We start from the raw sequence: 27,126 nt of genomic DNA, 5'->3' as shown, positions 1-27,126 counted from the left end.
AGGGCTGAAGAGGGTAGCCACTGGCAGTTAACAATCAACAATTTAACAGACTGCTCTGTTAGAGGGCTGAAGAGGGTAGCCACTGGCAGTTAACAATCAACAATTTAACAGACTGCTCTGTTAGAGGGCTGAAGAGGGTAGCCACTGGCAGTTAACAATCAACAATTTAACAGACTGCTCTGTTAGAGGGCTGAAGAGGGTAGCCACTGGCAGTTAACAATCAACAATTTAACAGACTGCTCTGTTAGAGGGCTGAAGAGGGTAGCCACTGGCAGTTAACAATCAACAATTTAACAGACTGCTCTGTTAGAGGGCTGAAGAGGGTAGCCACTGGCAGTTAACAATCAACAATTTAAAAAAATTCTAAATACTTTCAAAAGCTTTTTTTCTCTCTTACAGTCAGCAACTTATCAGTATTTGCCTAGGTCAAGGACATGAAGATTCAGTCCCTGAAGGAGATTTATTTCTTCTTCCTGAGGTTACTTTTTCCTAGGGGCGTCTCTTAATGCCTCAGCAAGCAGTGAAAGCAGACTTGCTGGCCAGTGGCTCAGGTTCAAGGTATTTGCTGCCATGAGGGACTATAATTGTCACACGGGTCTGGGTGCTAAGTGCTCCACAGAGGTAACCACTGCCATCCTCGGGGCCATCACCCTGGCCCAGCTCTCCACTGTCATGGGGAGTGGGGCTCCTGGGGACACAAGACTGGCAAACCCCACCGAGTTCCGTGACGGTGACACGATACTGCAGCTCTCTGCCGGTAGGTATCATCCTTGTACCCAGATACACTGCTACTGTCTGGGCCTTCACGGCCACAGTACCATGCTGCTGACAGGAGGTACTGAAAATTGTTATACCTCGGCCAGGGGCCACACTGCCACCTTGGGCAACCTTGCCTAGGCCACCTCTAAGGCCTACAGCTATCTTACCCCTGACCTCTTGAAGGTGACTGTGCTCATTAAAGCTCCCTATCAGGAATTCACTGACTATCTTGTCAAGACCCACACTACAGTCTCTGTGCAGAAAGGACCCAGGCTCATGTTCTCACACAAGAATAATAAAGTGAATTAATTAAACCTAAAAAAGAAAATACCACTTATTACAGCATTAAAAATATTAAGGATAAATCTAAAAAGAGATGTGAAAGACCTGTACACTGAAAACCAGACAGATATTGCTGAGCAAAACCAAAGACAAAAATAAACGGAATACAGCCTGCTTATGGGTCAGAAGGCTCGATGTTGTTATGTTGTCAATACTCCCATATTGAACTATACATTTCAAACAACCCTACTCAAAATTCCAGCACACTTTTTTGTAGAAATCAACAGCCAATTCTAAAGTTCATATGGAAATGCAAAGAAATTTGAATAGCTAAAATAACTATGAAAAAGAACACAGTCAGAGGGCTAAAACTACCTTGTTTCAAAAATTATTAAAAAATGTCAATAATCAAAACAGTATATGATATTGGTATAAAGACCAATCAATGGAACAGAGTAGAACAATCCAAAAATAAACCCACACATATACATGCACCTGGTTTTTGACAAAGGCTGAGAAGCAATGCAGTGGAGAAAAGATAGCTTTTCAACAAATATATAGGAACAACTAGATATCCAAATGCTAAAAAATGAACTTGGATCTATACCTCACACCTTATACAAAAATTAAGTCAAAATGGATCACAGACCTAAATGTGAAACTTAAAATTATGCAACTTGTAGTAGAAAATCTTTGTGATCTTGGGTTAGACAGAGATCTCTTAGATAGGAAACCAAAAGCAGAACCCATAAAAATTTTTTAAAAATTAACAAATTGGTCTTCACACCAAAATGAAAGACACTGTTACCACCTCACACCAGTCAGAATGGCCATCATCAAAAGTTTACAAATAATAAATGCTGGAGAGGGTGTGAAGAAAAGGGAACCCTCCCACACTGTTGGTGGGAACGTAAATTGATGCAGCCACTATGGAAAACAGTATAGCGGCTCCTTAAAAAACTAAAAATAGAGCTATCATATGACCCAGTGATCCCACTCCTGGGCATATATCCAGAAAAGATGATATGTGTGTATGTGTATAACTGAATCACTTTGCTATATACCTGAAACATTGTAAATCAACTATACTTCAATTTAAAAAAAAAGCCACAGACTGGAAGAAAATCTTTCCAAAGCATGTATCTGATAAAGGACTTATATCCAAAACATATTTTTTAAAAAGCTCTCAAATTCAGCAAGAAAACAAACAATCCAATTTAAAATATGGGGAAAAGATCTGAACATATACTTCGAAGAAAATATACAGACAGCAGAGAACTACAATAGATGCTCAACATCATTAGCTATTCAGTTCAGTTCAGTTGCTCAGTTGTGTCCGACTCTTTGCGACCCCATGAATTGCAGCACGCCAGGCCTCTCTGTCCATCACCAACTCCCGGAGTCTACCCAAACCCATGTCCATCGAGTCAGTGATGCCATCCAACCATCTCATCCTCTGTAGTCCCCTTCTCCTCCTGCCCCCAATCCTACCCAGCATTAGGGTCTTTCCAACGAGTCAACTCTTCGCATGAGGTGGCCAAAGGATTGGAGTTTCAGCTTCAACATCAGTCCTTCCAATGAATACCCAGGATTGATCTCCTTTAGGATGGATTGATTGGATCTCCTTGCAGTCCAAGGGACTCTCAGGAGTCGTCTCCACACCACAGTTCAAAAGCATCAATTCTGCAGTGCTCAGCTTTCTTCACCGTCCAACTCTCACATCTATACATGACCACTGGAAAAACCATAGCCTTGACTAGACGTACTTTTGTTGGCAAAGTAATGTCTCTGCTTTTAAATATGCTATCTAGGTTGGCCATAACCTTCCTTCCAAGGAGTAAGCGTCTTTTAATTTCATGGCTGCAATCACCATCAGCAGTGATTTTGGAGCCCCCAAAAATAAAGTCTGATGCTGTTTCCACTGTTTCCCCATCTACTTCCCATGAAGTGATGGGACCAGATGCCATCTTAGTTTTCTGAACGTTGAGCTTTAAGCAAACTTTTTCACTCTCCTCTTTCACTTTCATCAAGAGGCTCTTTAGTTCTTCACTTTCTGCCATAAGGGTGGTGTCATCCGCATATCTGAGGTTATTGATATTTCTCCCAGCAATCCTGATTCCAGCTTGTGTTTCTTCCAGCCCAGCGTTTCTCATGATGTACCCTGCATATAAGTTAAATAAGCAGGGTGACAATACACAGCCTTGATGTACTCCTTTTCCTATTTGGAACCAGTCTGTTGTTCCATGTCCAGTTCTAACTATTGCTTCCTGACCTGCATACAGGTTTCTCAAGAGGCAGGTCGGTTGGTCTGGTATTCCCATCTCTTTCAGAATTTTCCAGTTTATTGTGATCCACACAGTCAAAGGCTTTGGCATAGTCAATAAAGCAGAAATAGATGTTTTTCTGGAATTCTCTTGCTTTTTCGATGATCCAACAGATATTGGCAATTTGATCTCTGGTTCCTCTGCCTTTTCTAAAACCAGCTTGAACATCTGGAAGTTCACGGTTCACGTATTGCTGAAGCCTGGCTTGGAGAATTTTGAGCATTACTTTACTAGCATGTGAGATGAGTGCAATTGTGCAGTAGTTTGAGCATTCTTTGGCATTGCCTTTCTTTGGGAGTGGAACGAAAACTGATCTTTTCCATTCCTGTGGCCACTGCTGAGTTTTCCAAATTTGCTGGCATATTGAGTGCAGCACTTTCACAGCATCATCTTTCAGGATTTGAAATAGCTCAACTGGAATTCCATCACCTCCACTAGCTTGGTTCATAGTGATGCTTTCTAAGGCCCACTTGACTTCACATTCCAGGATGTCTGGCTCTACGTGAGTGATCACAGCATCGTGATTATCTGGGTCATGAAGATCTTTTTTGTGCAGGTCTTCTGTGTATTCTTGCCACCTCTTCTTAATATCTTCTGCTTCTGTTAGGTCCATACCATTTCTGTCCTTTATCGAGCCTATCTTTGCATGAAATGTTCCTTTGGTATCTCTAATTTTCTTGAAGAGATCTCTAGTCTTTCCCAATCCGTTGTTTTCCTCTATTTCTTTGCACTGATCGCTGAGGAAGGCTTTCTTATCTCTCCTTGCGATTCTTTGGAACTCTGCATTCAGATGGGAATATCTTTCCTTTTCTCCTTTGCTTTTCGCTTCTCTTCTCTTCCCAGCTATCTGTAAGGCCTCCTAAGACAGCCATTTTGCTTTTTTGCATTTCTTTTCCATGGGGATTGTCTTGATCCCTGTCTTCTGTACAATGTCACGAACCTCTGTCCATAGTTCATCAGGCACTCTATCAGATCTAGTCCCTTAAATCTATTTGTCACTTCTACTGTATACTCATAAGGGATTTGATCTAGGAGGGAAAAGCAAATTGAAACTACAGTGAAATACCTCTACAAAGTCACTTAAATGGCTAAAATTAAAGACTGTCCATGCCAAATGCCAGTAAGAATGTGGATAGCCCTGAAACTTTCTGATTGGGATTGTAATATTGAACGACCACTTCTGAAAACAACTTGGCAATTTCTAAATAAGTTAAACACATCTACCATATGATAGAGCTATTCCACTCTAGATATTTACCAAAGAGAAAAGGAAATAAAGTGTCCATACAAAAACTTGTGCACAAATGTTTATAAGCAGGCTTATTTTTAACAGCCAAAAGTTGAAAACAACCCACCAATAGATGAGTAGATAAACAAACCATGGTATATCCACATCATGGAATCCTTACCAGCAGTAAAATGAAAGAACTATTGATATATGAATAACATAGGTAAATAAACATAATTTTGCTGAGTAAAAGAAACTGCCCCCCCTGCAAGAAAACATACGATGTGCTACTTCTATATATAAATCTAGAGAAAATAAAAACTAATCACAAAAAGGTCAAAAGATTTGTACCATACTTCAAAACAGAATGTTGTACTCATATTTCACAACAGAATAGCCAATAGACACATGAAAAAATATTCAACAACAGTAGCCACGAGGAAAATGCTGTAATTAAATCCATAACGAAATAACACTACCTACTAGAATGACTAAGATTATAAATATTAACAAACTTGAGTTAGAGATAAGAAATTGCACAACCATTTTGAAAAAGATTTTACCTAAAGGGGAGGGGCATGTCTCCCAAAACCTGTAAATGAACGTTCCCAGCAGCTTTATTCGTAAGAGTAAAAAACAGGAGACAACCCTAAATGGTCACCACTCAATGAACAGATGAAACAAATGTGGCTTAGTCATATGATGGAATACTACTCAGCAATAAAAAGGAACTAATTACTGATACACACAGCAATATAGATGAATCTCAAAAACATGCGGAGTTGAAGAAGTGAAACACAAAAGGTACAGGAATTCCATTCTAATGAAATTCTACAACAGGCAAAACTAACCAATAATGACAGAAAGTACATCAGTGGTTTTAATTAAGGGGATTAAATTGGGAGCAGAATGACTGCAAAGGCACACAAGACGGTTTTTGAAGTGATAGAACTGTTTTACATCTGGATTTTGGCAATTTCCATGCAGAAGTATCCATCTGTCAAAACTCATCAAACTACACTTAAGGTAGAAGTATTTTTACAGTATACTGATCATACCTCAATAAGGTTGCTGTTAAAAGAATAAAATGCCTATACCAAATTAAGCAACCTATGGGATTCTAAAGCTGAGTTCTCCCCTTTCCATTTGTAATATATGCCTGTTCATGCTGCAGAATGGAAGAAATATGAGTCTACAGGCAGCCTGGTGATACACCCTATGGAAGAAACAGCACAAGCTTACCTGAGGTGCTACATAATATGGGGTAAACTGAGGCGTCATCAAGTCACCTTGGTCAATTTTGGCAAATCCAAAGTCACACAACTTCACTGGGGCATCCTGAAATCAAACAAATGGGAGTCACTGCCCCGGAGTTCTCAGAAAACATTAAAGGAAAATCCAGGTATAAGACACGTCGCTTTGAGCTCTCATGAGTTTCTGGTTAGGACTGGAACCTACGAGTAGCATGTCCGCATGTCTGGACACAAAGATTCATGTTGAGGAGCTATTCTTAGTAAAACACAAATGAGAGATTTCTGTCCACTCACAGTTTTCCCTGTTTCATAACTTGCAAAGGCAGCACTCAAACCAAGATATTAGTCGCATGTGCCCTGATTCTGTCTATTGTGCATCATCTCTCATCAGTCTAGGGTGCTGCTTCACCCTTAACGTCAGCTTCATGATAGCCAGAGTCAGTAATCTGTAATCTGGTAGGACATAGTGCATGGGGCATGGGTTGGGGCTGGAGAGGAAAACACACCTTATCGGGGTTAACAGTAAACAAAACCATTAAGTTTCAAGGTAACATATAACAGCATAAAGATTCCTGCCCCTTCCCAAAGTTCTTCCAAATGATATCCTAAATCTTAAGTCCTTCTGTACAAACATGTATCAGTATCAGCCAAAATGATCACTACCAGGAGTATGGTAAAATTTCTCTTGAGCCTCTAGCAAGGGAACAGATGGGGAAAGTAAGCTGCCGGAAGCACTCTGGCCTAAAGGTTCTTCAACATGGATTCAGAGCACTCCAAACATATACACACCAACACACCTATGCACCATTCCTGAACTACGTTGGGAGTAGCAACACTGAAATACAGAAAAGCAAGTCATCTCACCAAAGAGTTATCCTTGAAGAGCAGATTTTCAGGCTTGAGGTCTCTGTGGGCGATGTTTAACAAGTGACAGTGCTGTAGAGCCAAAGCTATCTGGAAAAGGACATAATGGAGCAACTGTATCTTACAAGAGATTATTCTTGAATTCCCCTGGCTTAGAAAACTCAGGATGTTAAAAAACGACCCTTACTAAGTCAATTAAGACTGTGGTCAGATTTCAGTTTTACAGCAGAAATTAAGCAAGACTTCACATACCAAGAAGTACAAATGAAGTAAGCTTCATTTAATGGCAACCTATATTTTGTTCAACAAAAAGAAAAATACAAAAGGAAAATAATTCTTTGTCAGAATCAGCTGATGGTTAAATCCTATATTAAATGGGAAAAACAGAATACTTCCACTTCCATTAATGTGAGATGTGACGAGCACTGCAGAGCAAACACTGGGCCAGGCAGTCTTCCACAGGCCTGCGTTTCCCCTGGCAGGGCAGTGGCACTAATGCCTGGCTCAAGAGAGACCTGCATTCTTCAGGGAGCTGGACTTGAAGTTCTGCCTTCAAGAACAACAGAAGGCAGCTGAATGGATGTTTCCACCTGATGCTCCAATCTGCTCATCCCACTGGTTGAAAATGTTGCCTGTTTTGGTGGCTTTAAAGGAGTCTGGTTTTACAGATTATCAGAGCTCATCCTTTAGTCCTAATGTTTGAAAAACACAAGCTATAATTGTTTAAAATCAAACAGAACAGATTGCACCTGATCTTTAACACTCTGTATGGAATTGTCTCGGCATTCCAAAGAGCAGTTCTTCCCTACCAGAAAGGAGGCCTCAAAAAATGCTTGAGGCTCACAGAAAATTTGGAAGGACTTTTCTTTAAGAACCACCTGGGCCATATGTCATGCTTCTCTGCTTCGCTTGCTTGGCCTAAAGAGAAACCTTGAGGGTTTGGCTTTCCATCTCCTCATGAGGTTATTTCCAGTCGGATTCCTAGTATTGTTTGTGACATAGACCATACCTCTAGCAATAAAATGTGACGTCAGAATAGAAAGAACATATAACCAGGAATACCCCCAGAATTACAAAGACCTTAGAATACTGTTAAAACCCGATGAGAGAAAACTGACTCAAGAGCAAAAAGTATCTTAGATGCAATTGTCTTAGAACATGTTTTCATACCACACAGTCTTTCAGGTAGTATCAGCAGCATTTTATCTCAAAGTCAAATAACAGTGGCTTGGAAGTTACATGCCTAAAGATTATCTACCATCTAAAAAGGAGTTAAGATTACCTTCCTTCCAGAGTTTATTTAAATCTTATGATAAGCAAACAATCAACAACCACCGAAGAGTACAGCCCCCTCCCCAAAGCAGAAAAGGGGGTCACATTCCTCCTGTCAAGGCATCTTTTCTAATTACATAACAAAGCAGGCAATGAGAGATCAAATAGAGCTTTTCTCCAAGCTTTCTTTTATTCCCCCCCAATGAAATTGTGCTTGTTAACCAACACTGTTGGCAGTTTGATTGGTACCCGGGGTCAACTTGCCTGCTTTGTTACTTGGCTGGCTTGCTTCTCTGTAAAGTGCCGGTGCTGGCTGATTCTGTGAAATAGCTCTCCCCCTTCCATCATCTCCATTACAATTAAGAGCCGAGCCCTGTTTGAAAGCATTTGATTTTGTTACATTAAAAAAAAACTGAAACATCAAGTAGCTAACCTAGATACTTCATCTACAAAATGTGTCCTAAGTCTAGTCCTACCAGCCCCTTTGAGTTGGATCCCCTGTCACTACCAGCTGGACACTATGAATAAGGACTATCTCTGACCTAAAGGTTTCTAAGATGCTAAAAGAAAGTAAAAGAATTAGTTTTGAAGACACCGGTCCTTTTGAAGATTCTATACGTGTATATATATTTTAGGGACGCTACACTGAAAGCGTATTGAAAAACAGAATACGACTTTGTGTAGGTTGGACTGTCTTCGTTATTTATTCTTGTGTGTGTGCACGCGTGCGTGTGGGTGTGGGGGGGGCTGTCTTCGTTATTTATTCTCGTGTGTGTGGTGGGGGGAGACGGGGGCGTGGTGTATGCAGCACATTCTCTCCGTTCTCATCTCTACTCTCCACCCCTACTCCACTTGTTTTCCATATGACCCACAGCATGCCCAGCAAGACAGTCAGATAGGGTTAAACAGCTACTAAATAAAAGCAAAAATTCTTATGTTGTCCAAAAAAAAAAATCTGAATTTTGGTTACCATTCTTTGATACAAATGCTTCCACCTTTCATCCAAATGCTTTCACCAACAGAGCATAATTTTAAGAAATAATCATTTGATTTCCCATTTTTCTTTACAAATTCATATTTTTCCACCTGGAAAACTCCTACATATCTCCTTCAAGTCCAAGCCCCAAAACAACCATGCTAAGATGCCTCACCTCCCCAGCCTACAGACAGCAGCTTTCCTCCTTTATAAGCTCAAAATATTTTATGCATGCCTGTCCTTGGTACCTACCACGCTGCTAGAATGACCAGTTTACACCTCAGTCCCCTTGGTATTGAACTCCCTGGAAAAGATTTAGAATGACACCCAATGGTGTCACACTTGATGGGCTTTCCAAGCATTTGGAGGCTAAAGGAATGACGTTGATCTCTTCCTTTAAAAGGAACGCCAGACTAAGCAATAAAGGCCTTTTGCCATATCAGCTTCAAGACATTGCCTAGAATATTTGGTCCCCTTTTCTAATTTGAAATAGAATCTGTTTAAACTCCACGTGACACGCTTTTTCCAAAGAGAAAGTAATCACATATAATCGGGGGTAGCAGGGACAGGAGAGTGGGCGAAGTACAGATGAAGCAATACTGGCAAGGAGTTAATAAATGCTGAGGATAAGTGATGGGCTTGGGGATTCAGCACATAATTCTTTTATAAATGTTTGAAAATATCCAAAATAAAAAGTGAAGGAGAAAAGCAAAAGAAAGAAGGAAGGGAGGGGAGGGGAGAGAAAGCAGGCACAAAAGAGAAGACCTCCCCGACCCCCCTGCTTACCCATGGAGAGGCGAGCAGGTGGTGACGGCCCTTTGTGGTCTTACCTGGGGCTGGACTCGTGAGGAAACTGTACACTGTTAGCAAACACTTCAATAATTTGAACTATATTTGGGTGTGTGGCACACATCATGTGCAGACGTACCTTAAAGAAGAACAGAGGAAATGTTTCTGTACATAGGGGAGGCCAACATTTTCTCTCCCAACTTCCCCCCAACACCCTCACCAAAACTGACCGCACTGGGCCTGGGCATGAGCCTATTACGTAAAAAACCTGATCATCTGGAGTGACATTTAAAAAAAAAAAATTTTCATATACAGATTACCTCCTTAATGCTCTTTCCATGGGAAAAAAAAAAAAGCCTCACCAACAGACGTACTGTCTGCTGTCCTATTACCAAATGAAAAATTCATCTTATTTCAGAAATTACTCATATATCTCTAAGCAAAAGAATAAGTCCTTCATTGCATAAAATTAACATGTCATCACCACATTCAAATAATTTTAAACAAATGCCTATTACTGAAAAACCAGAAACATACCTTCCGAGTTCTGCAGCACCTTTTCAGTATACCATTCACTAGAACCTTCCTTATACTATTCTATCTCCACCCTTTTAGGACCTTTTCCAATAAGTAAAAGCTAAAGTAAACCTGACTACTTCAGAGTACAAGAATCACATTAATTGAAAAAGAACAAGAAAGAAGTGGTTTGAAAGGAAGCAAGACTCTACTCACAGCTTTTGGTATTGATGGATGAAGGACTGCTTTACAACAACAACATGAATAGGAAAAAGTATGAACATAAAAAGGGTAAGTATGAACATAAAATTCTTTGTGCATCTCTGTATTCTCTCTAGGAAGCTGCCTTACTTGTAAAAAGAATAAATTCTTAGGCACTTCAAATATTTAGGCAAGTCAAGGCAATAAAGGCTCATACCTCATTTCTAGCTTTTGGACGATCAAAAAGAATTTTCAGTGCAAACCGTTCTTGGGTTGATTTCTTCACACAGACTCTAGATTTGGAAGAAAAAAAAATTCAATCAGAAATCATCTATGTTACCGTAAAAACTAATCTAACAAGCTGTTCTTTGAGAACTGTACTTCTAATCAAAAATATATCCAGGCACATCAGAACAAACCTGCCTCTAGGGCTAGCAGATGGAAAGGCAGAAAGAGGCATCTCACCCACCCTCCACAGGCCTCAGACACGGGAAATCAACATGAGGCTGGTCAAGAAAGAAAAAAATGGCCTCTGCTGTTGACAAGCGACTCACACAGTGGCTCCCTGGTAACATTTTAAATGATCCTGTCACAGACCATGTCACTTAAATATATTTCTACGTGGATGAGAAAAAGCCTATCATAAATACCTCCACTTGTTAAATTAAGGCTATTTCACAAATCTGCAACACCTAATACTTCTAACTTAATGTGTATTATGAATGGCCCTTTTTACAACAGTCTTGTTGTGGTCTGCACATGGGTCTCTTACCTAACTGGACCACTAATTCCAGCTCCCAGCTTCTGAGTCCAGTTGATATTGTATTCTTCTAAAATGGAGCTTTCCTATTAAAATAAAAAGGGGCGAGGCAGAGAATGATTCTCCAATTAAAAAGTTGAATAGTTAAGCAGAGGTGGGACAACAGAAGACCTTAACAGCTCAATATCTTATTGAAACCTTCTGAAAGAAGCTAAGTAGAGCTTTGTGAAGGGCTCTGTAATTAGACATTTCACCTAAATGACTAGGTTAGGCATTGTTTTCCAACAAGAGAAGGCAAAAAACTTGGGGATGAAAACAAATTCTTCAGCTCATCTGCAAGGTCCATGTGAGTCAATCCTCGTTGCTGGTTTTGGGGTGTTTTGGTTGTCGTTTTTTCTTCTTGAGTGTGGAAGATACCTTTTCAAAACGTTTCACTACTAAGGACTTAGTTCCTCAAATGGTCAAGTGGATTTTCTGAGATTCTAGAAAGACTGGTCTTATAAATGCTGCTATGCCAGAGGCCTATATCCTTAAACAAATTGATCAAATTGGAATAACTGAATAAACTGAAACTTACTAAGTTCAAATAAAATAACAGTAAATATCATAGTACATTTATCTGGTTTTCAAATGCTATTTTGAACATAAAGACATACATACATTGTGTAACTATATTCTTTATAGTTTTTTAAAAATAGATTCCAATAGCTTTCCATAGTTCCATAAAAAGCCTCTACAGCTTCAAGTTTTTATGGAATTACTGGGGTTTCCCAGGTGGCTCAGTGGGTAAAGAATCTGCCTGCAATGCAGGAGATGCAGGCAGATTCGACTTCAATCCCTGGGTTGGGAAGATCCCCTGGAGGAAGTCATTGCAACCCACTCCAGTATTCTTGTCTAGAGAATCCCATGGACAGAGGAGCATGGCAGGCTATAGTCTATAGGGTTGCGGAGTCGCCACGACTGAAGCAATTGAGCACGCACACACACACTATATACTGAGCTTCTGTTGCCATGTTTTTAGGCAAGGAAGTCATACATTTAAACTGTGGTAAACTAAAATTCATTTTTCAGGGTTCCATGGGCAGTACTGGAAACCAACTGTAGACCTTGAGAAGTTAGGCCAAAACTCATGAGACTTTCAAATTGTTTTGTTGCAATGAAAACTGATAAGACTACAGTTAGCAACAGAATCCTGACTCCCAGGTATAGCAACAGGACATCTGTCCATGTAACACAAACTCACTGAGCAATTAGGAAGTGCCAGACACCAGGCTAAATTCAGAGATGAAAACAGAGCTTCTATTCAGTGAATATGTAAATGTGTAAAACAAGCTGAGAATAGTCTTCATCTCCACACCTTTCTGCTGCCAGTTTTTTTCTTTAACACTTATTTAGTTGCAGCGGGTCTTAGCTGAGGCACACGGAATCTTTGATCTTCATTGCTGCATGTGGGATTCACGGGATCCCCATCAAAATCCCAACACACATTTTTTTTGGTAGAAACTGACAAGCTGATTCTAAAATTTATTTGGAAATACAAAGAACTTGAATAGCCAACTTACTTTTGAAATAGGAAAACCAAGATGGTTCTCATGCTACTCAATTTGAATTACTATAAAGCTTCAGTAATCACATCAGTGTGGCACTGGCACAGATAGTCATATGGATCAATGAAACAGAAGAGGGAATTAAAAAAAATAAAACCAAAAGAATGAAAAAAAGAGAATCCAAAAAATAAACTCATACACTTATGATCAACTGATTATCAACAAAGGTGGTTCAACAAGGAAAAGATAATGTTTTGAACAAATGATCCTAGAACAATTCCATTTTGGAAAAGTTTTACAGCTTCTTAAAAAGTTACTGTACTATCCAGTAATTCCACACCTAGGTATTTCCCCAGAAGAAATGAAACATGTTCACACAAAAATTTGTATGGACAAGTTTTATTTATCATTTTATTTATAATAACTAAAAACTGGAAACAATCCAAGTGCCCACAGACTCAAGAATAAAAAGGAGTGACCTACAAATGCATACACTAACATGATGAACCTCAAAAGTATGAGAAGTCAAATACATAAGACTACATGTATATAATTTCAATGATTTGGAATTTCTAGAGAAAACAAAATAATAGTGACACAAAACAGATCAGTAAAGTTGTCTGGGGTGGGGAGTCAGTGTACAGGCTGACCACAGTGAGGCAGAATGAACTCTCAGGGAAGTGGGGAGTGGATGGAAAAATTCTAAAGCTGGATAGTGAGGACAGATGCACAACTCTAAGTTTACTAAAAATGACTGAATTATACACTTATCTTGGGTGAACTTTATATGTGAATTATAACTGAAATTTTTTTAATATTTTTTAAAATTACGGAAATGAATTTTTATTAAGTTCATCAAATATTAAAAACTGCCATATACAACAGAAAACAAATATGCAAGGCAATCTCTAATCCCATAATCCCAAAACGCTCATTATCCAGGTTTAGCTAAGTGACCTGGGAGTAGTGAAGTCGTGGGCTGTGGCAGGAGAGACAGAACTGAGAAGACAGAGCCTACGGTTGTAGCCAGCTGGCCTTGTCCTAATATATTTAAGAGTAATAGGATGAGATCTTAAAGTCCAGTCAGCCCATTCTCAGGTCACGAGGCAGCAAAAGTTTAAATGTTGTAGTGAAAACCCAGGAAAATAGCTTTTCCAGCTGAACTCTAGAGGTCTCAGTTCTCACCAAATGAGGGACAGCCTCAAAAAAGCAAAACAGTGAATACAAGACAACACCACAGACCAAAAGTTTTAATTGATGTGATGCTGGCTTGCTTCCAAGGAGTATATTCTATTCAGTACTGGTTGTTAGATATTTTCAACTTCACTGATCTGTATTGGTTGAACACATTCAATAGGATGATTCACCAGTGATCTACTAATAAGTACAAGAAGAAAAGCTAAAAAAAAAAGTAGAAAATCAGGTTGGACAATAGTGACCAATTGAGGGAAACTATATACAGTTCCTTGTGAACCATTCTTAAGCTGCTATGAGCTAATATCCATTGGGTTCTTACTAAATGTTAGGTATTATAAGCACATTTTTATTAAATTCTCAAAAAAAAAAAAAACAACAACAACCAAAACCCTGAGCTGGGGAGATTTTTTATCCTCTTTCTATGGATGAGAAAACTAAGTGACGGACAAGTAAAGTGACTTATTCAAGGACACAGCTAAATGAATGGCCAGGCTGAGATTTCAACTCATGAGTCAACCTGGAGAAACTACTATAACCACTAAGTAACACTGCTTCCCCATTTATGTATTTGCCCACTAGAACTATGTACCTCTTCTGTTCAAAACTCTCTCAGATTTCCCCTTCTACTCAGGGTCAAGCCAAAGCTCCTGCAATGGCTAAAGGCCCTATGTACTTTCACTTCTGGTTACCTGGCTCCAACATAATCTACACTGACCCACTGCATTCCAGTCCCCCTGCTGGGTCACAGGAGACCTGCTGTGACAAAGACCTCAGGGCCTTTGTATCTTCTGTTCCCACTGCCTATATTTTTCCCCAAGATAATGGAGGTTTGCTCCCTCATTCCCTTCAAAGCTTGATACAGATGTCACCTCCTCAGGAAGGCCTTCCCTGCCTGCCCTATAGCACTCTCCACCTTTTTTAATGTGTGCTCAGTCACTAAGTTGTGTCCAACTCTTTCACGACCCCATGAACTGTAGACCACTAGGCTCCTCTGTCCATGAGATCTCCCAGGCAAGAATACCGCAGTGGCTTGCCATTTCCTCCTCCAGGAGATCCTCCCAACCCAGGGATCCAACTGATTCTTTTAATTATAATCACCTGACAATGTTTATTAACTAACTCCACCATCTAGATAGAAGCTCTACGAAAGAGGGACATCTAGGGCTCTTGGCTTTGCACCACAAGTGCCCAAGACAACACCTTGGACAAAGCAAATAATGCGAGTTGAATTTAAAAACCTGCCAAATGTATTTTGATTCACAACCCAATCATATAACTTTGGGCAATTCATGATGCTGTACCAATGAAACCCAAACCAAAAGAAAAAAAATGTATCTATCAAAGCAGTCTTTTGGATCCTTTAATTCTATCATTTAAAATCTGATCTTTCTTAATGTATGTGTTCTGTATCGATGCTTCCTTTAAAAGGTGAATTTTCTTTGAAATGACTGATGACTTCTATAAACTTTGTAACCCCCAAAACTGTTAGAAGTGGAAGTTCTTAATTAGTTATTGATAGTAGTGATTGTGTCTTGATGGGGAAAATAACCCCAAGTTGCCTATCCCTCAAGGGAAAATGAAATTCCTAAATGCACAGATTTGACTTAATACTGTAAAATAAGTGAGTAATACATATCAAACTTGAAGCTTCAGTGTTCAATTTACATAAGAAACTTAATTTCCTCAGTACAGCTGAATGGTAACTTTCTGACGCCTAGTGACTCAATGCCTCAATGTTTGCCTGTTTAAAAAAAAAGTAAAAAGCAGGTTTTTTTTCAAAAGGTGTCATTTTATTTGGGTCACTTTGGAACACATATATTTGATTTTTTTTTGGTTAACAGAGCAGTATGTTACAGGACACCATTAGCTCCTCCTAAGTAAACTCAACGCTCCCCAGGAGAAGAAGGAAAAGGACACAGAAAGAGGGGAGGAACCACCCGGAAAAGTGAAAACAACCTATTTGCCAAAGGGCAGGTTTTGTAAGGTGAAGCACCTCCTGCCGAAACTGCAGATTTCAAACAAAGCTGGAGCGATGGGTAAGATCCAACTCTCCAAGTGCTGTTGCAGCAGGTCACCTGAAAACAAATTCTGATGGTACTTGGGTAGTGATCGAATAGAGAGTAGCAGGGCCCCCTACGTGCTACTCGCATCAAGTATCTCCACGCCACTCACCCTCCATTCTAGGGAAGTAAAATCACATCCCCGCTTTAAGCAGGTAAGTCGGAGGGAGTCGGACGTCCCTCCCCCGCTCCTTCCACAAACCCTTTGCCCCCAGCGCTGTAAAACGCAGTCCACCGAACCCAGGGAAAACTGAAACCCAGAGTTGCTGGAATCTCTCAAAGTTCTCTCCGCTTTCTGAGGCTGAAGCCGAGAGGAATGCCAAAGAGACAAAGCGGGAAGGCATTTCCCCCCAACTTACCTTGATGGCTTTCTCCATATCGCTTTCCTCCGACATGCTCCGCAGGGCCCTCAAGGCTGGGAGCAGCGGAGGCTGCGCAGCTGCCCGATCCCACCGCAGCCGGGGGAACAAGGGGCTCACCGCTCGAGGCCCTTGGTCTCGGGGAGAAGGGCAGCAGCCGCCCCCAGGGACCAGCGGGGACCAGGGCCCCGGCGCCGGCTCGGCTTCGGCAGGCGGCTCTAGGCTGGCGGCGGCGGCAGCAGCGGCCCCCGGGAACAAGCCTTTGTGCTGGGCCCCGCGCGGCCGCCTCCCGGCCTCATCCCCGGCCGGGGAGGCAGGCTCCCGGGGCAGGGCGAGGCGGGGTAGGCCCCGATCAGGGGCGCTGTGTCGGGGCCTCGCGGGGCCGCCGCTTAGGCCCGGGTTCGCCAGGTCCTGAGGAGGAGCCTGCGCCTGCGCCTCCGCCGCCGGCACCGCCGCGAAGCAGAGGCCGAGCCCGCCGCCGCTGCTGCTGCTCCCGCTGCCGCTTCAGCGCCACACATCGCCGGGACACCCGCGCCGGGCAGCCCGGCCGGCCGCCCGCCTGCCGGCGCTATGCCCCGCCTGAGCTCCGGGCCGCCCCTCCTGTCGCCCGACTTCGTGTCCCCACGGCTCCACGCGCCCCTCGCCGCAGTCCGCTGGGGTTTCCGAGCCGCCCCCGAACCAAGCAGTCGACTTGCAGGCGTCCGCCAAGGCCTCCCCAAGGTGGCGCCACACCCAGGACAGGCCCCCGGGCCCTCCGCAGCGCTGGCGCCGAGCTGATGACGTGAGGGGGATCGGGGGCCGGCGGGGCGGGGCTACGGGCCCTCACCAGCTGACTCGAGAGCCTGCGGGTGGCCCTACAAACTAGTTTGTCCCAGCGCCGCGGACACGGCTTCTGGTGCGGGAACCACCCTATGGAAGGTTCGGGGGATAAGCGACTAGTGATGAAGGCGCGGAAACTGAGGCTCCGGGAGGGGTCAGGCGGTAACAAGAGTTATATATGTAATAATAGCAAAAATAGTTATATGTATACAGTGCATTTCCTTTACGTGAGGCTCTTCCATTAGTTTCTCTCCTCTTTATAAAGTGGGCATTTGGCCCTTTGAGCTAAGTGTGTTCTTGTTCCCTGTTAACAGGTGAGGTAACTGAGGCTGTCAGAGAGCGGAACTCATTTGCGCACAGCTGCGGACAGCTGAGAAGTGTCAAGTCCGAACTGGAACGCAGGTTTGTGCTCCTTACTCTACCAACACAGGTGACCTTTTTTTTTTTTTTTAATGCCTGGCTCGAGAAAACAAGTAATCAATGAAAGCCGGACGCTGAAGCCTTTGCCTGTCAGCATCCCATCTGCGGACCGAATGCTGAACTGAGTGCAGGCCTTCCCTCCCTGCAGCCCCCAGGCCCTGGCAGCAGGGAGCAGCCTACAGCTCAGAGGGCCGGCCTGGGGGCTCTGCCGCAGGGGCCCCCCAGATCTCTGACCCCAAGGCTCGTTCGCTCCGTTCTTCCTCGGTATGTCGGCATTTAGCTGGGTATCTTTCCTTTTCGGAAAGTGGAGTAGCCAGCAAGTTCAGGCTCCCATAGCTCGTGGGAGAGAGGGGGGCCTCCCCAGATGTGGCTGCTCTTCTGCCAAACCTCTCCTGGCCAGGGGGAGGGGGGTTAGAGGTGGAGAAGGTGGGTGGAAAAGCCAGGCTATACCAACAGCCTATCAAAGAACCTTGCAGGAGCATTTGGTTAATCACCTCTTGATGGTTCTTCATTCGTTCACTTATTTACCGAGCACTGCTGTGTGCCAGGCCTACTCGACCCTGGGGAAAAAGTAGAAAAAAGACACAGTACCTGCTCATAGATCCTTTTTTTTTTTTTTGGAGAGAGAAGCAGAAAGTAAAGAAAGAAAAGCATGGTTTGTGAATACTAAGAAAGTAAACAGAATGCTGAGTTAAGAGTAATAACTGGGTGTGGGGACTTTTCAAGTAGAGGATCAAGAGAGGTCTCCTAGGCGGCAACCCTGATTCTGAGACCTCTGATAAATGAGAAGAAACTGTCTATTGAAGATCCAGGTCACTTTCTTGGGCAGATGGAACAGCAGTTGTAAAAGTCTTAAAGTAGAAGCTAGGTAAATGTGGTCAAGAAGCAACATGATCACTGTAGCTGGAGCAGGGAGAGTAGGAGAGAGTGGTAAAGGATGAGGTTGGAAAGGTGAAAAGGGTTGTATCATCTACACCAGCCGTCCCCAACCTCTGGAATCTGATGCCTGATCTGAGGTGGAGCTGATATAATAATAATAGAAACAAAGTGCGCAGTAAATGTAATGCGCTTGAATCATCCCAAAACCATCCCCTCTCTCCTACCCTGGTCCGTAGAAAAATTGTCTTCCTAGAAAGTAGTTCCTGGTGCCAAAAAGGTTGGGGACCGCTGATATACACCTTTAGGGGTCATGGTGAGAACTTTGGATTTTATTCTAAGCCACTGGAAGGTTTTAAACTAAAGAGGGATCTGATCAAATTTATGTTTTTAAAGATAAGACTGTGCTGTATGGAGAATTAAATATGGGCAAGTGAAAGTGGAGATGTGGACAGTTATTAAGAGGCTGTTGGAATAGCCCAGATTATTATGATGCTTGAACTAAGATGGTGGCCATAAAGATTGGTTTATGATGTTTTGGAGGTGGAGTTGAAAGGGCTTCCAGAACTCCATGTGGAAGATGAGAATAAGAAACAAATCAAGAATAATTTTCAGGACTTCCCTAGTGGTCCGGTAGCTAAGACCCTGAACTCCCAATACAGGGGGCCCGAGTTCAGTCCCTGGCCAGAGAACTAGATCCCACATGTGGCAACTAAGACCCAGGGCAGCCAAATAAAAGCAATAAAAATAAATACTTTAAAAAAGAATAACTTTTAGGAGACCGCCTTGCGCAACTTGCATTGATGATTGTGCCATTCGGTGAATGAAAGACTTGATGAGAGTGAGAAATCTAGAGTTCTTTTTTATCTGGTTAATTTGAGGTTCTTGAGGAATATACCAGAGAATTAGACACATAATGGGATACATTTTGCGGTGCAGACATAGTTGTCCTCTTTGTTGGCCATACACCTACAGGACATCCCCCACCCCCCATAAAGTCGGTGTGGCCATGTGTCTATGCTCTCCCCCAGTGGAAAGTGAGCAGAAGGAGATGTGCGCATATCCGGGCCCGGCCTGGAAAATCTGTCGACAGATGCTCTCACTTACTCTGCCAGCTGGAAGATGATGACCAGGTTCTGGAGAAGGGAAGACTTTCAGATGGGAGATGCCTGGGTGGAAGAGAATCTCTGCCCTGTTGACCTCAGCATCTTCTCAGGATTGTTATCTGAGAGAAGAAGAAAAAAAAACCCTCTTATGTTGAGCTTTCATGTATTTACAGCTTTTTGTTATAGCAGCTTTGCCTTTTCTCTCTCACACAAATAAGAAAGTGATTCTACAGTGAACTGTGGGAGAAGATTTTGAAATGACTTGGATTGACATTATCTATAACAGGTAGGAAATAGAAGGTGCCTTGGATTCTTTGGTTCTTTCAGTAAGAATTTATCAGGTACCTCTCTGTGCCAGGCACTGTGCTGCAGAGATGAGGTCCAAACCTTATGCATTCTGAGTCTTGCAGCTAAACTCAACGTCTGTCATCTGCAGATACTGTCCCTCTATCTAGAAACTTACTGTCCCTACCCAGCACACAGAGCCCAATTCCTACACGTTCTTCAACCACATTCTAAATATTAATTCATCAGAAAGACTGGGCCTAACCGTTGTGTGTTTGTGTGCTCACTTAGTTGTGCCCGATTCTTTGCAACTACTTGGACTGTAGCCCACCAGGCTCCTCTGTCCATGGGATTTCCCAGGCAAGAATACTGGAATGAGTTGCCATTCCCTTTTCCAGGGGATCTTCCCAACCCAGGGACTGAACCCACATCTCCTACACTGGCTGGCAGATGCTTTACCACTGAGCCACCTGGGAAGCCCCAGGCCTGATCCTTCAGTTCAGTTCAGTTGCTCAGTTGTGTCCGACTCTTTGCGACCCCATGTTCGCACCCCAGGCTTTTCTGTCCATCACCAGCTCCTAGAGCTTGCTCAAACTCACGTGCATCAAGTCAGTGATGCCATCCAACCATCTCAACCAAGGCCTGACCCTTGGTTCAGTCTAAATCAATTTTTCCTATTACCTCATAATTCACTTCCTTGTACTTACCACAATTTTAATTTATATATCCACTTTTTTTTCTTTAGGGTCCTCTCCTCCATTAGATTAAGTACTCTCAAAAAGGGAAACAATCTTATCTGCATTATTAGTTCCATCGTCAACACCCAGCCCACAGAGGTGTTTGATAAATATTTGTTGAAGAAATCAAGGAACATGGTAGACAGCCTAAGATAACCCTCAGAGATGCCTGCCTCTTGGTATTCATGGTCTTGTGTAATCCCCCCACTGTGCTCATGGGCTGACCTAGGGACTCACTTCAAATGATGGGCTGTCGTGTCTGAGATTAGATTACAAAAAGGCTGTGGCTTCCCTCCTGGGTACCCCTCTCTTGCTCTCCCATTCTCTTGCCCATTTGCTCCAAGGAAAGCCAGCTCAAATGTGAGCAGCTTTATTAGTTTTCTGGGGCTGCCATAGCAAATTACCATAAACTAGGTGACTTAAAACAACAGAAATTTATTCTCTACAGTCCTACAGGCCCAAAGTCTGAAATCCAGGTGTCAGAAGGGCCCTGCCCCCTCTGAAGACTCGAGGAAGGGTCCTTTCTGTCTCTGCCAGCTGCTGGTGGCTCCCGGCAGTCCTTTGGCCTTCCTCGGGCTATAGGTGTATCCCTCTCATCTCTGCCCTGATCTTCACATGACCTTCTCTGTGTGCCTCTGTGTTCTTCCCTCTTCCGAGAACACCAGTCATTGGATTGAGGGGTCACCCTAACCTAGTATGACCTCATCTTAACCTAACTAATTGGATCTGCAGAGACCTTCTTTCCACATTCTGAGGTTCCATGTGACCAGGAATAGGGGAGAGGATGCTAGTCAGCCCACTACGGTTGCCCATAGGGGGGCCCACATGTCGAGGAACTCATGTCTCACCAGCTGTCAGTGAGGCCCTGAGGCCTGGCAAGGGATCACGTAAGTGAGCTTAGCGTGGATCCTCACGTAGTTGAACCTTGAGATGATTGCAGCCTTGGCCAACAACTTGATTGCAGCCCTCTGTACCAGAGGCACCCAGCTAAGCTATGTCCAAATTCCTAACCCGCAGAAACTGAGATAATAAATGTTTTTAAAGCGCTAAAGTTAGGGGCACTTTGTCATGCAGCATAGCTAACTAACACAGATGTTGGTGCCTGAAAGAGGGGTGCTATCATAACAGCTCCCTAAAATGTGGGAGTGGTTGGGAACCAGGCAGTGGGCAGAGGTTCTAAAGAGTTGGACGAGTGTGTTATAGAAAGCTTAAATTATCTTGAACAAACTTAGCAGATAGAGGTCTGGGTTTTGGTTCTCAAAGTGTGGCTGTCAGACCAGTAGCATGGGGCATTTAGTAGATGCACAGTAAATATTTCTTCTTGGGGCCATAAGATTGGAAACCAGGAGGGCATATCACTGGGGAAAAAAATCCTTTTACCATGTTCATTTCATTTTCAGAAAAAGTTTAATAAAAACAATGACTGTTGGTTACCTTTTATTCTTCATGAAGTAGCTGAATGAGAGCGGGACATGACTGGAGGGACGGTGACGAAATGGAGCCCCAGAGATAAGGCAATTTATTTTTTTTAATTAAGATTAAAATTCATGTAACATAAAACTGACCGTTTAAAAGCGAACAGTTCAGTGGCATTTAGTACTCAGTGTTGTGCAAGTACCATCTCTGTCTAGTTCACAGACATTCATCATCCCCAAGGGAAACCCGTATCTCTCATCCATCAACTTTCCCTCTCTCCCTAGCTCCCACCAGAGACCCATCTGCTTTGTCTCTTTGGATTTACCTATTCTGAACATTTCATAAACATAGAATCAGACAATATGTGGCCTTTTATGTCCAGCTTCTTTCACATAGCATCATGTTTTTGAGGTTCATGTATATAATAGCATGTATCAGTGCTTCGTTAGTTTTTTATGGTTAAATAATAATTTCATTATGTGAATGGACCACATTTTGTTTACTCATTCATCTGTTAATAGACATTCGGGTTATTTCCACTTTGGGGCTGTTGTGAATAGTACTGCTGTGAACGTTCATGGAGAAGTTTTTGTTGGAGCCCTGTTTTCTGTTATTTTGGGCATGTGACCCTCACCTCTTGATTCACTGCATTTGTCTACTAGGTGTTGCCCCTATACAATCATGTTGCATGTAACGCCATCTTGTGTTTTGTTTCAACCATTTTTAAAATTGAAGTATTGCTCAGTGGTAAAGAATCTGCCTGCCAATGCAAGACATGTGGGTTCAATCCCTGATCCAGGAAGATCTCCTGGAGTAGGAAATGGCAACCCACTCCAGTACTCTTGCCTGGAAAACCCTATGGACAGAGGAGCCTGGCGGGCTACAGTTCATTAGGTCGCAAAGAGTCGGACATGACTTAGCAAATGAACAACAACAATAGTTAATTTACAATGTTGTGTTAGTTTCAGGTATACAGAAAAGTGATTCAGTTATATAGATATACTTTTTCAGATTCTTTTCCATTATAGTTTATTGCATGATATTGAATACAATTCTCTGTGCTACACTGTAGGTCCTTGTTACCCTTTAGAAACGGTAAGTTTGCTGTGAGTCGTTTCTGTTTTGTAAATAAATTTACTCCTGTAACACCATCTTTGCAAGACACCAGCCTGATTATTCGGTCTATCCTGTCAGATCTCGGAGAGGTTAGCGCTGTAGTTGTACTTACTAACCACAAGGTGGCGCCTAAGCTTAGAAAACCCCACATGAGTCCCCTTCTCAGGGCTGCAGGAAGTTCCTTGTGTCCTTTATTCAGCCATTTCCTCTTGGGCACTGGGCAAGGCCAAAGGCAGAAACACCAGCTTTACACCCAATACTCCTGTGACTGACACACATCTAAAAACCCAGAGAGATTAGGTTGTTCATAACCTGAGAACTTTGTTTTTGCTTCTAGACAGCTACCTAGTGTTCTACTAGGTTTCTGCCACTAAAAGCACAAGGAGATTAATGGGTCTAGGATGTCAGAATCAACATTATAGACATTTTCTTAATAGCTGACATTTCTTTTATTATTTGGCAGTTTAAGAAGCAGATTCTCTTACCATGAGTCTGATTCACAGAGATGGGGGCAAGAAACATTACATTTCTCTGTTTTCTCCAGTTCACCCCAACAGGGTTTTCAGCAGCACTGGAGTATTAAAATGTTGGCAGTTCCAGTGTCTTGTGTCCTCTCCTTCAGATAAGAGCACCACTTTTCTTTGGGGATCCATCCCTCATTCTCAGCCTCAAATGGACTAGAAGGGCCTCCAGGGCTACAAGGGTGGACCATTACCACTCAGGTTGAAGTGAATCACATCTTTATCCCTCTGGCCACTGGTTGAGGGAAGGGCAGGATATCACACCCACTGGACCAGTTAGCATGAACCTGAGTCTTTGCTGGGGCTAGCAAACACGGACCTTCTCCTAGCCAGTGGACATGAACCTTGCCTGGTGTGAGATGCGAGCTCTTGAAGTCAGTTTGTTCTTCTAAGAATCCAGACCCACCAGAACCAAAATGGGTACAGTTTAAACGTGGAGCCCACCTGGCAGAGATGGAAACTTTTTTTGAACTTCTGGATCAAGCCGTGGTCAGAGCCGAGATCTCAGGGTTTTGGAATATGAAGATCGTATTTTTTTCACACTGACTTGAACTTGGTTTTCTGATACTTGCAAGTAAAATCTTCTTAAGTAATATACCGTGTATAGAAAATCTTCCCAGAAGTACTCTCACCTATATCATGAGATTTGCATTAAGTTGGTGATAAGGTTAGACATAGGAAAGTCATCACCCTAAATTTTGAGGGTGCTGTTTCACATCATGATACAGATTGCTGTTTGCCTTCCCAAATCCATTTTCCTTTTATTCTTTAGAATTAAGAACTTTAGTTTTAGATAGGCATACTGACTCCCAGCTAAAAAGACAAAATTCCTTATCCTTCTTTGCACCTGGATGAGGCCGTGTATATTAACTTTGTCCAGTTCAGTTCAGTCGCTCAGTCATGTCCGACTCTTTGTGACCCCATGGACTGTAGCACGTCAGGCCTCCCTGTCCATCACCAACTCCCAGAGTTTACCCAAATTCATGTCCATTGAGTCAGTGATGCCATCCAACCATCTCATCCTCTGTCGTCCCCTTCTCCTCCTGCCTTCAATCTTTCCCAGAATCAGGGTCTTTTCAAATGAGTCAGCTTTTCACATCAGGTGGACAAAGTATTGGAGTTTCAGCTTCAACATCAGTCCTTCCAATGAACACTCAGGACTGATCACCTTTAGGATGGACTGGTTGCATCTCCTTGCAGTCCAAGGGACTCTCAAGAGTCTTCTCCAACACCACAGTTCAAAAGCATCAATTCTTCCGCTGTCAGCTTTCTTTATAGTCCAACTCTCACATCCATACGTGACCACTGGAAAAACCATACCTTTGACTAGAGGAACCTTCATTGGCAAAGTAATGTCTCTTCTTTTTAATATGCTGTCTAGGCTGGTCATAACTTTCCTTCCAAGGAGTAAGCATCTTCTAATTTCATGGCTGCAGTCACCATCTGCAGTGATTTTGGAGCCCAGAAAAATAAAGTCAGCCACTGTTTCCACCGTTTCCCCATCTATCTGCCAGGAAGTGATGGGACCGGATGCCATGATCTTAGTTTTCTGAACGTTGAGCTTTAAGCCAACTTTTTCACTCTCCTCTTTCACTTTCATCAAGAGGCTCTTTAGTTCTTCTTCGCTTTCTGCCATAAGGGTGGTGTCATCTACATATCTGAGGTTATTGATGTTTCTCCCGGCAATCTTGATTCCAGCTTGTGCTTCATCCAGCCCAGCGTTTCTCATGATGTACTCTGCATATAAGTTAAATAAGCAGGGTGACAATATACAGCCTTGATGTACTCCTTTTCCTATTTGGAACCAGTCTGTTGTTCCATGTCCAGTTCTAACTGTTGCTTCCTGACCTGCATACAGATTTCTCAAGAGGCAAGTCTATTTATATGTCTCTGGACATATAGATAGAAGTTTTGTGGGCAGCCTCTGGGAAGTTGCCTTATAGGGAAAAGTGGCCTACCTTTCTTTGTCCTTTAACCATCTTGCTTCTTGGATGTTGTTGTGATGGCTGGAATGTTAGAAGTCATATTAAACCTCAAGGATGAGGGTCATGCTATAGGGATAATGGAACATTGAAATAGTAGGAATCACTTACTTAAAGACTCTGTGGAATCACTTTCATAGCCCTTCACTGCTCACCTTTGGGCTTCTTTTACCTGAGAGAGGTACATGAGTACTTTCTAGGGAGCTTTCTTCCCTGCCTACAGTCAGCAGGGGCCCTTCTTGTCCTTCCTTGATGTCATTACCTTATTTCTCTCATTGTATCTGGCACTTACATCATATTATAATCACCTCTTTTGAGAGTCTGTCTCCCCTCACCATATCCTTAGCTTCTAGAGATAGTGAGTCTCACAGGTCTAGTTACTCATCTTTGCATCATCAGTACCTAGCACTCAGTAACCTTCCAATAATTGTTTATGATGGATGTATGTAAGTGTGAAGAGCATGACCTTTTCTTCCATCAGGCCCAGGTTAGGCCAGGGCCTTGGCACTGTCAGAACACCCTCTTCCTGTTAAGTCCCTATGTTTAATCCCTCTCTCTCCCTGGGTAGACCCAGGTGCTGTGAGAACAGGGACAGAGGTTTCAGCTGACCTGATGCCACCATGCACCACCTCATGCCTAGGAGACTGCCAAGATGGAAGAACAGGAGGCAGAGGGTGGGGTGAGCTCAAAGCTTTGCCTTTTGCCACTCATTTGTCATGGGACTGTTGCTGCTGCAGCTCATCATCAAAGCTAAAATACAGAATCATTTTATTGGCGGTGAACCTCATTTCACCTTGAAGCAACATGAACTGGAACATCTTGTTACTGCCAACTGGTCATAAAATCGTCACCTCAATGAGATGTACCTATTTCAGCTATAGAATGGTAAAGAGTTTTTGAATACACATATAAATATGTGTTGTCCTAAGTCACTTCAGTCGCGTCCAACTCTTTGTGACCCTATGGACTGCAGCCTGCCAGGCTCCTCTGTCCATGGGATTCTCCAGGCCAGAATACCAGAGTGGGTTGCCATGCCCTCCTCCAGGGGAACTTCCCAACCCAGGGATTGAACCTGCATCTCTTATGTCTCCTGCATTGGCAGACGGGTTCTTTACCACTAACACCACCTGGGAAGCCCATATGTAAATAATATATAATCTAAAAGGTTGAATACAAGTAAACCTAACAATCTAAAAGATTAGGTTTACTTGTATTTCATTGTTTAAAATTTAGTAATTTGTTCTGCTTTCATTTTTCATGTCTTCTATTTATGACAGTTAAATGCTGTCCTTTTTTATGTACTGCAAATAAGTTATTTTTCAAAAGTTTTATCTAAATAAAATAAAAGTCAATTTAAAGAAAAAAATAATAGTACAAGTATATGCATATATGACAAAAATTGTGAAGTGCTACTCAGAGAAATCAAATGAGTCTTTAGTGGAATAGGGGTCACTTATCAAG

The 27,126-nt window shown here is 42.6% G+C and overlaps 2 protein-coding genes and 1 pseudogene across 14 annotated transcripts in view; 2 read left to right on the top strand and 1 right to left on the bottom strand.

The window, feature by feature from the left end:
* Positions 1-17,145, bottom strand: part of MAPKAPK5 (MAPK activated protein kinase 5) — a 29,169-nt gene extending 12,024 nt beyond the window's left edge. For 4 of the 13 annotated variants that reach the window (XM_081546250.1, XM_081546252.1, XM_081546255.1 and 1 more), the window contains exons 1-7: positions 16,388-17,145; positions 11,237-11,310; positions 10,682-10,757; positions 9,789-9,886; positions 8,247-8,355; positions 6,711-6,800; positions 5,836-5,931 (exon numbers count right to left, since the gene is read on the bottom strand). In XM_081546250.1, the coding sequence (XP_081402376.1) occupies positions 5,836-5,931; positions 6,711-6,800; positions 8,247-8,355; positions 9,789-9,886; positions 10,682-10,757; positions 11,237-11,310; positions 16,388-16,423 (579 nt within the window). In that variant the 5' untranslated portion in view covers positions 16,424-17,145. Of the gene's footprint in view, positions 1-5,835; positions 5,932-6,710; positions 6,801-8,242; positions 8,356-9,788; positions 9,887-10,681; positions 10,758-11,236; positions 11,311-16,387 lie in introns of all 13 variants that reach the window. The other 9 variants (XM_081546251.1, XM_081546253.1, XM_081546257.1 and 6 more) reach the window with 6 other exon arrangements.
* The window catches only part of TMEM116 (transmembrane protein 116), a 155,152-nt gene that overhangs the window by 116,691 nt on the left and 11,335 nt on the right, over positions 1-27,126 (top strand). Inside the window, exons 13-15 of the transcript XR_014069979.1 lie at positions 10,363-10,554; positions 15,810-16,004; positions 17,521-17,608. The gene's annotated coding sequence lies outside the window, so the exon portion shown is untranslated. The remainder of the gene's footprint in view (positions 1-10,362; positions 10,555-15,809; positions 16,005-17,520; positions 17,609-27,126) is intronic.
* On the top strand, positions 435-1,068 carry LOC145526345 (small ribosomal subunit protein uS5 pseudogene; annotated as a pseudogene).

Source organism: Giraffa tippelskirchi, chromosome 11, assembly GCF_054371585.1.
Source record: "Giraffa tippelskirchi isolate mGirTip1 chromosome 11, T2T-mGirTip1v1.2.pri, whole genome shotgun sequence".
Lineage (NCBI taxonomy): Eukaryota > Metazoa > Chordata > Mammalia > Artiodactyla > Giraffidae > Giraffa > Giraffa tippelskirchi.
This window is presented reverse-complemented; position numbering and strand designations above follow the sequence as displayed.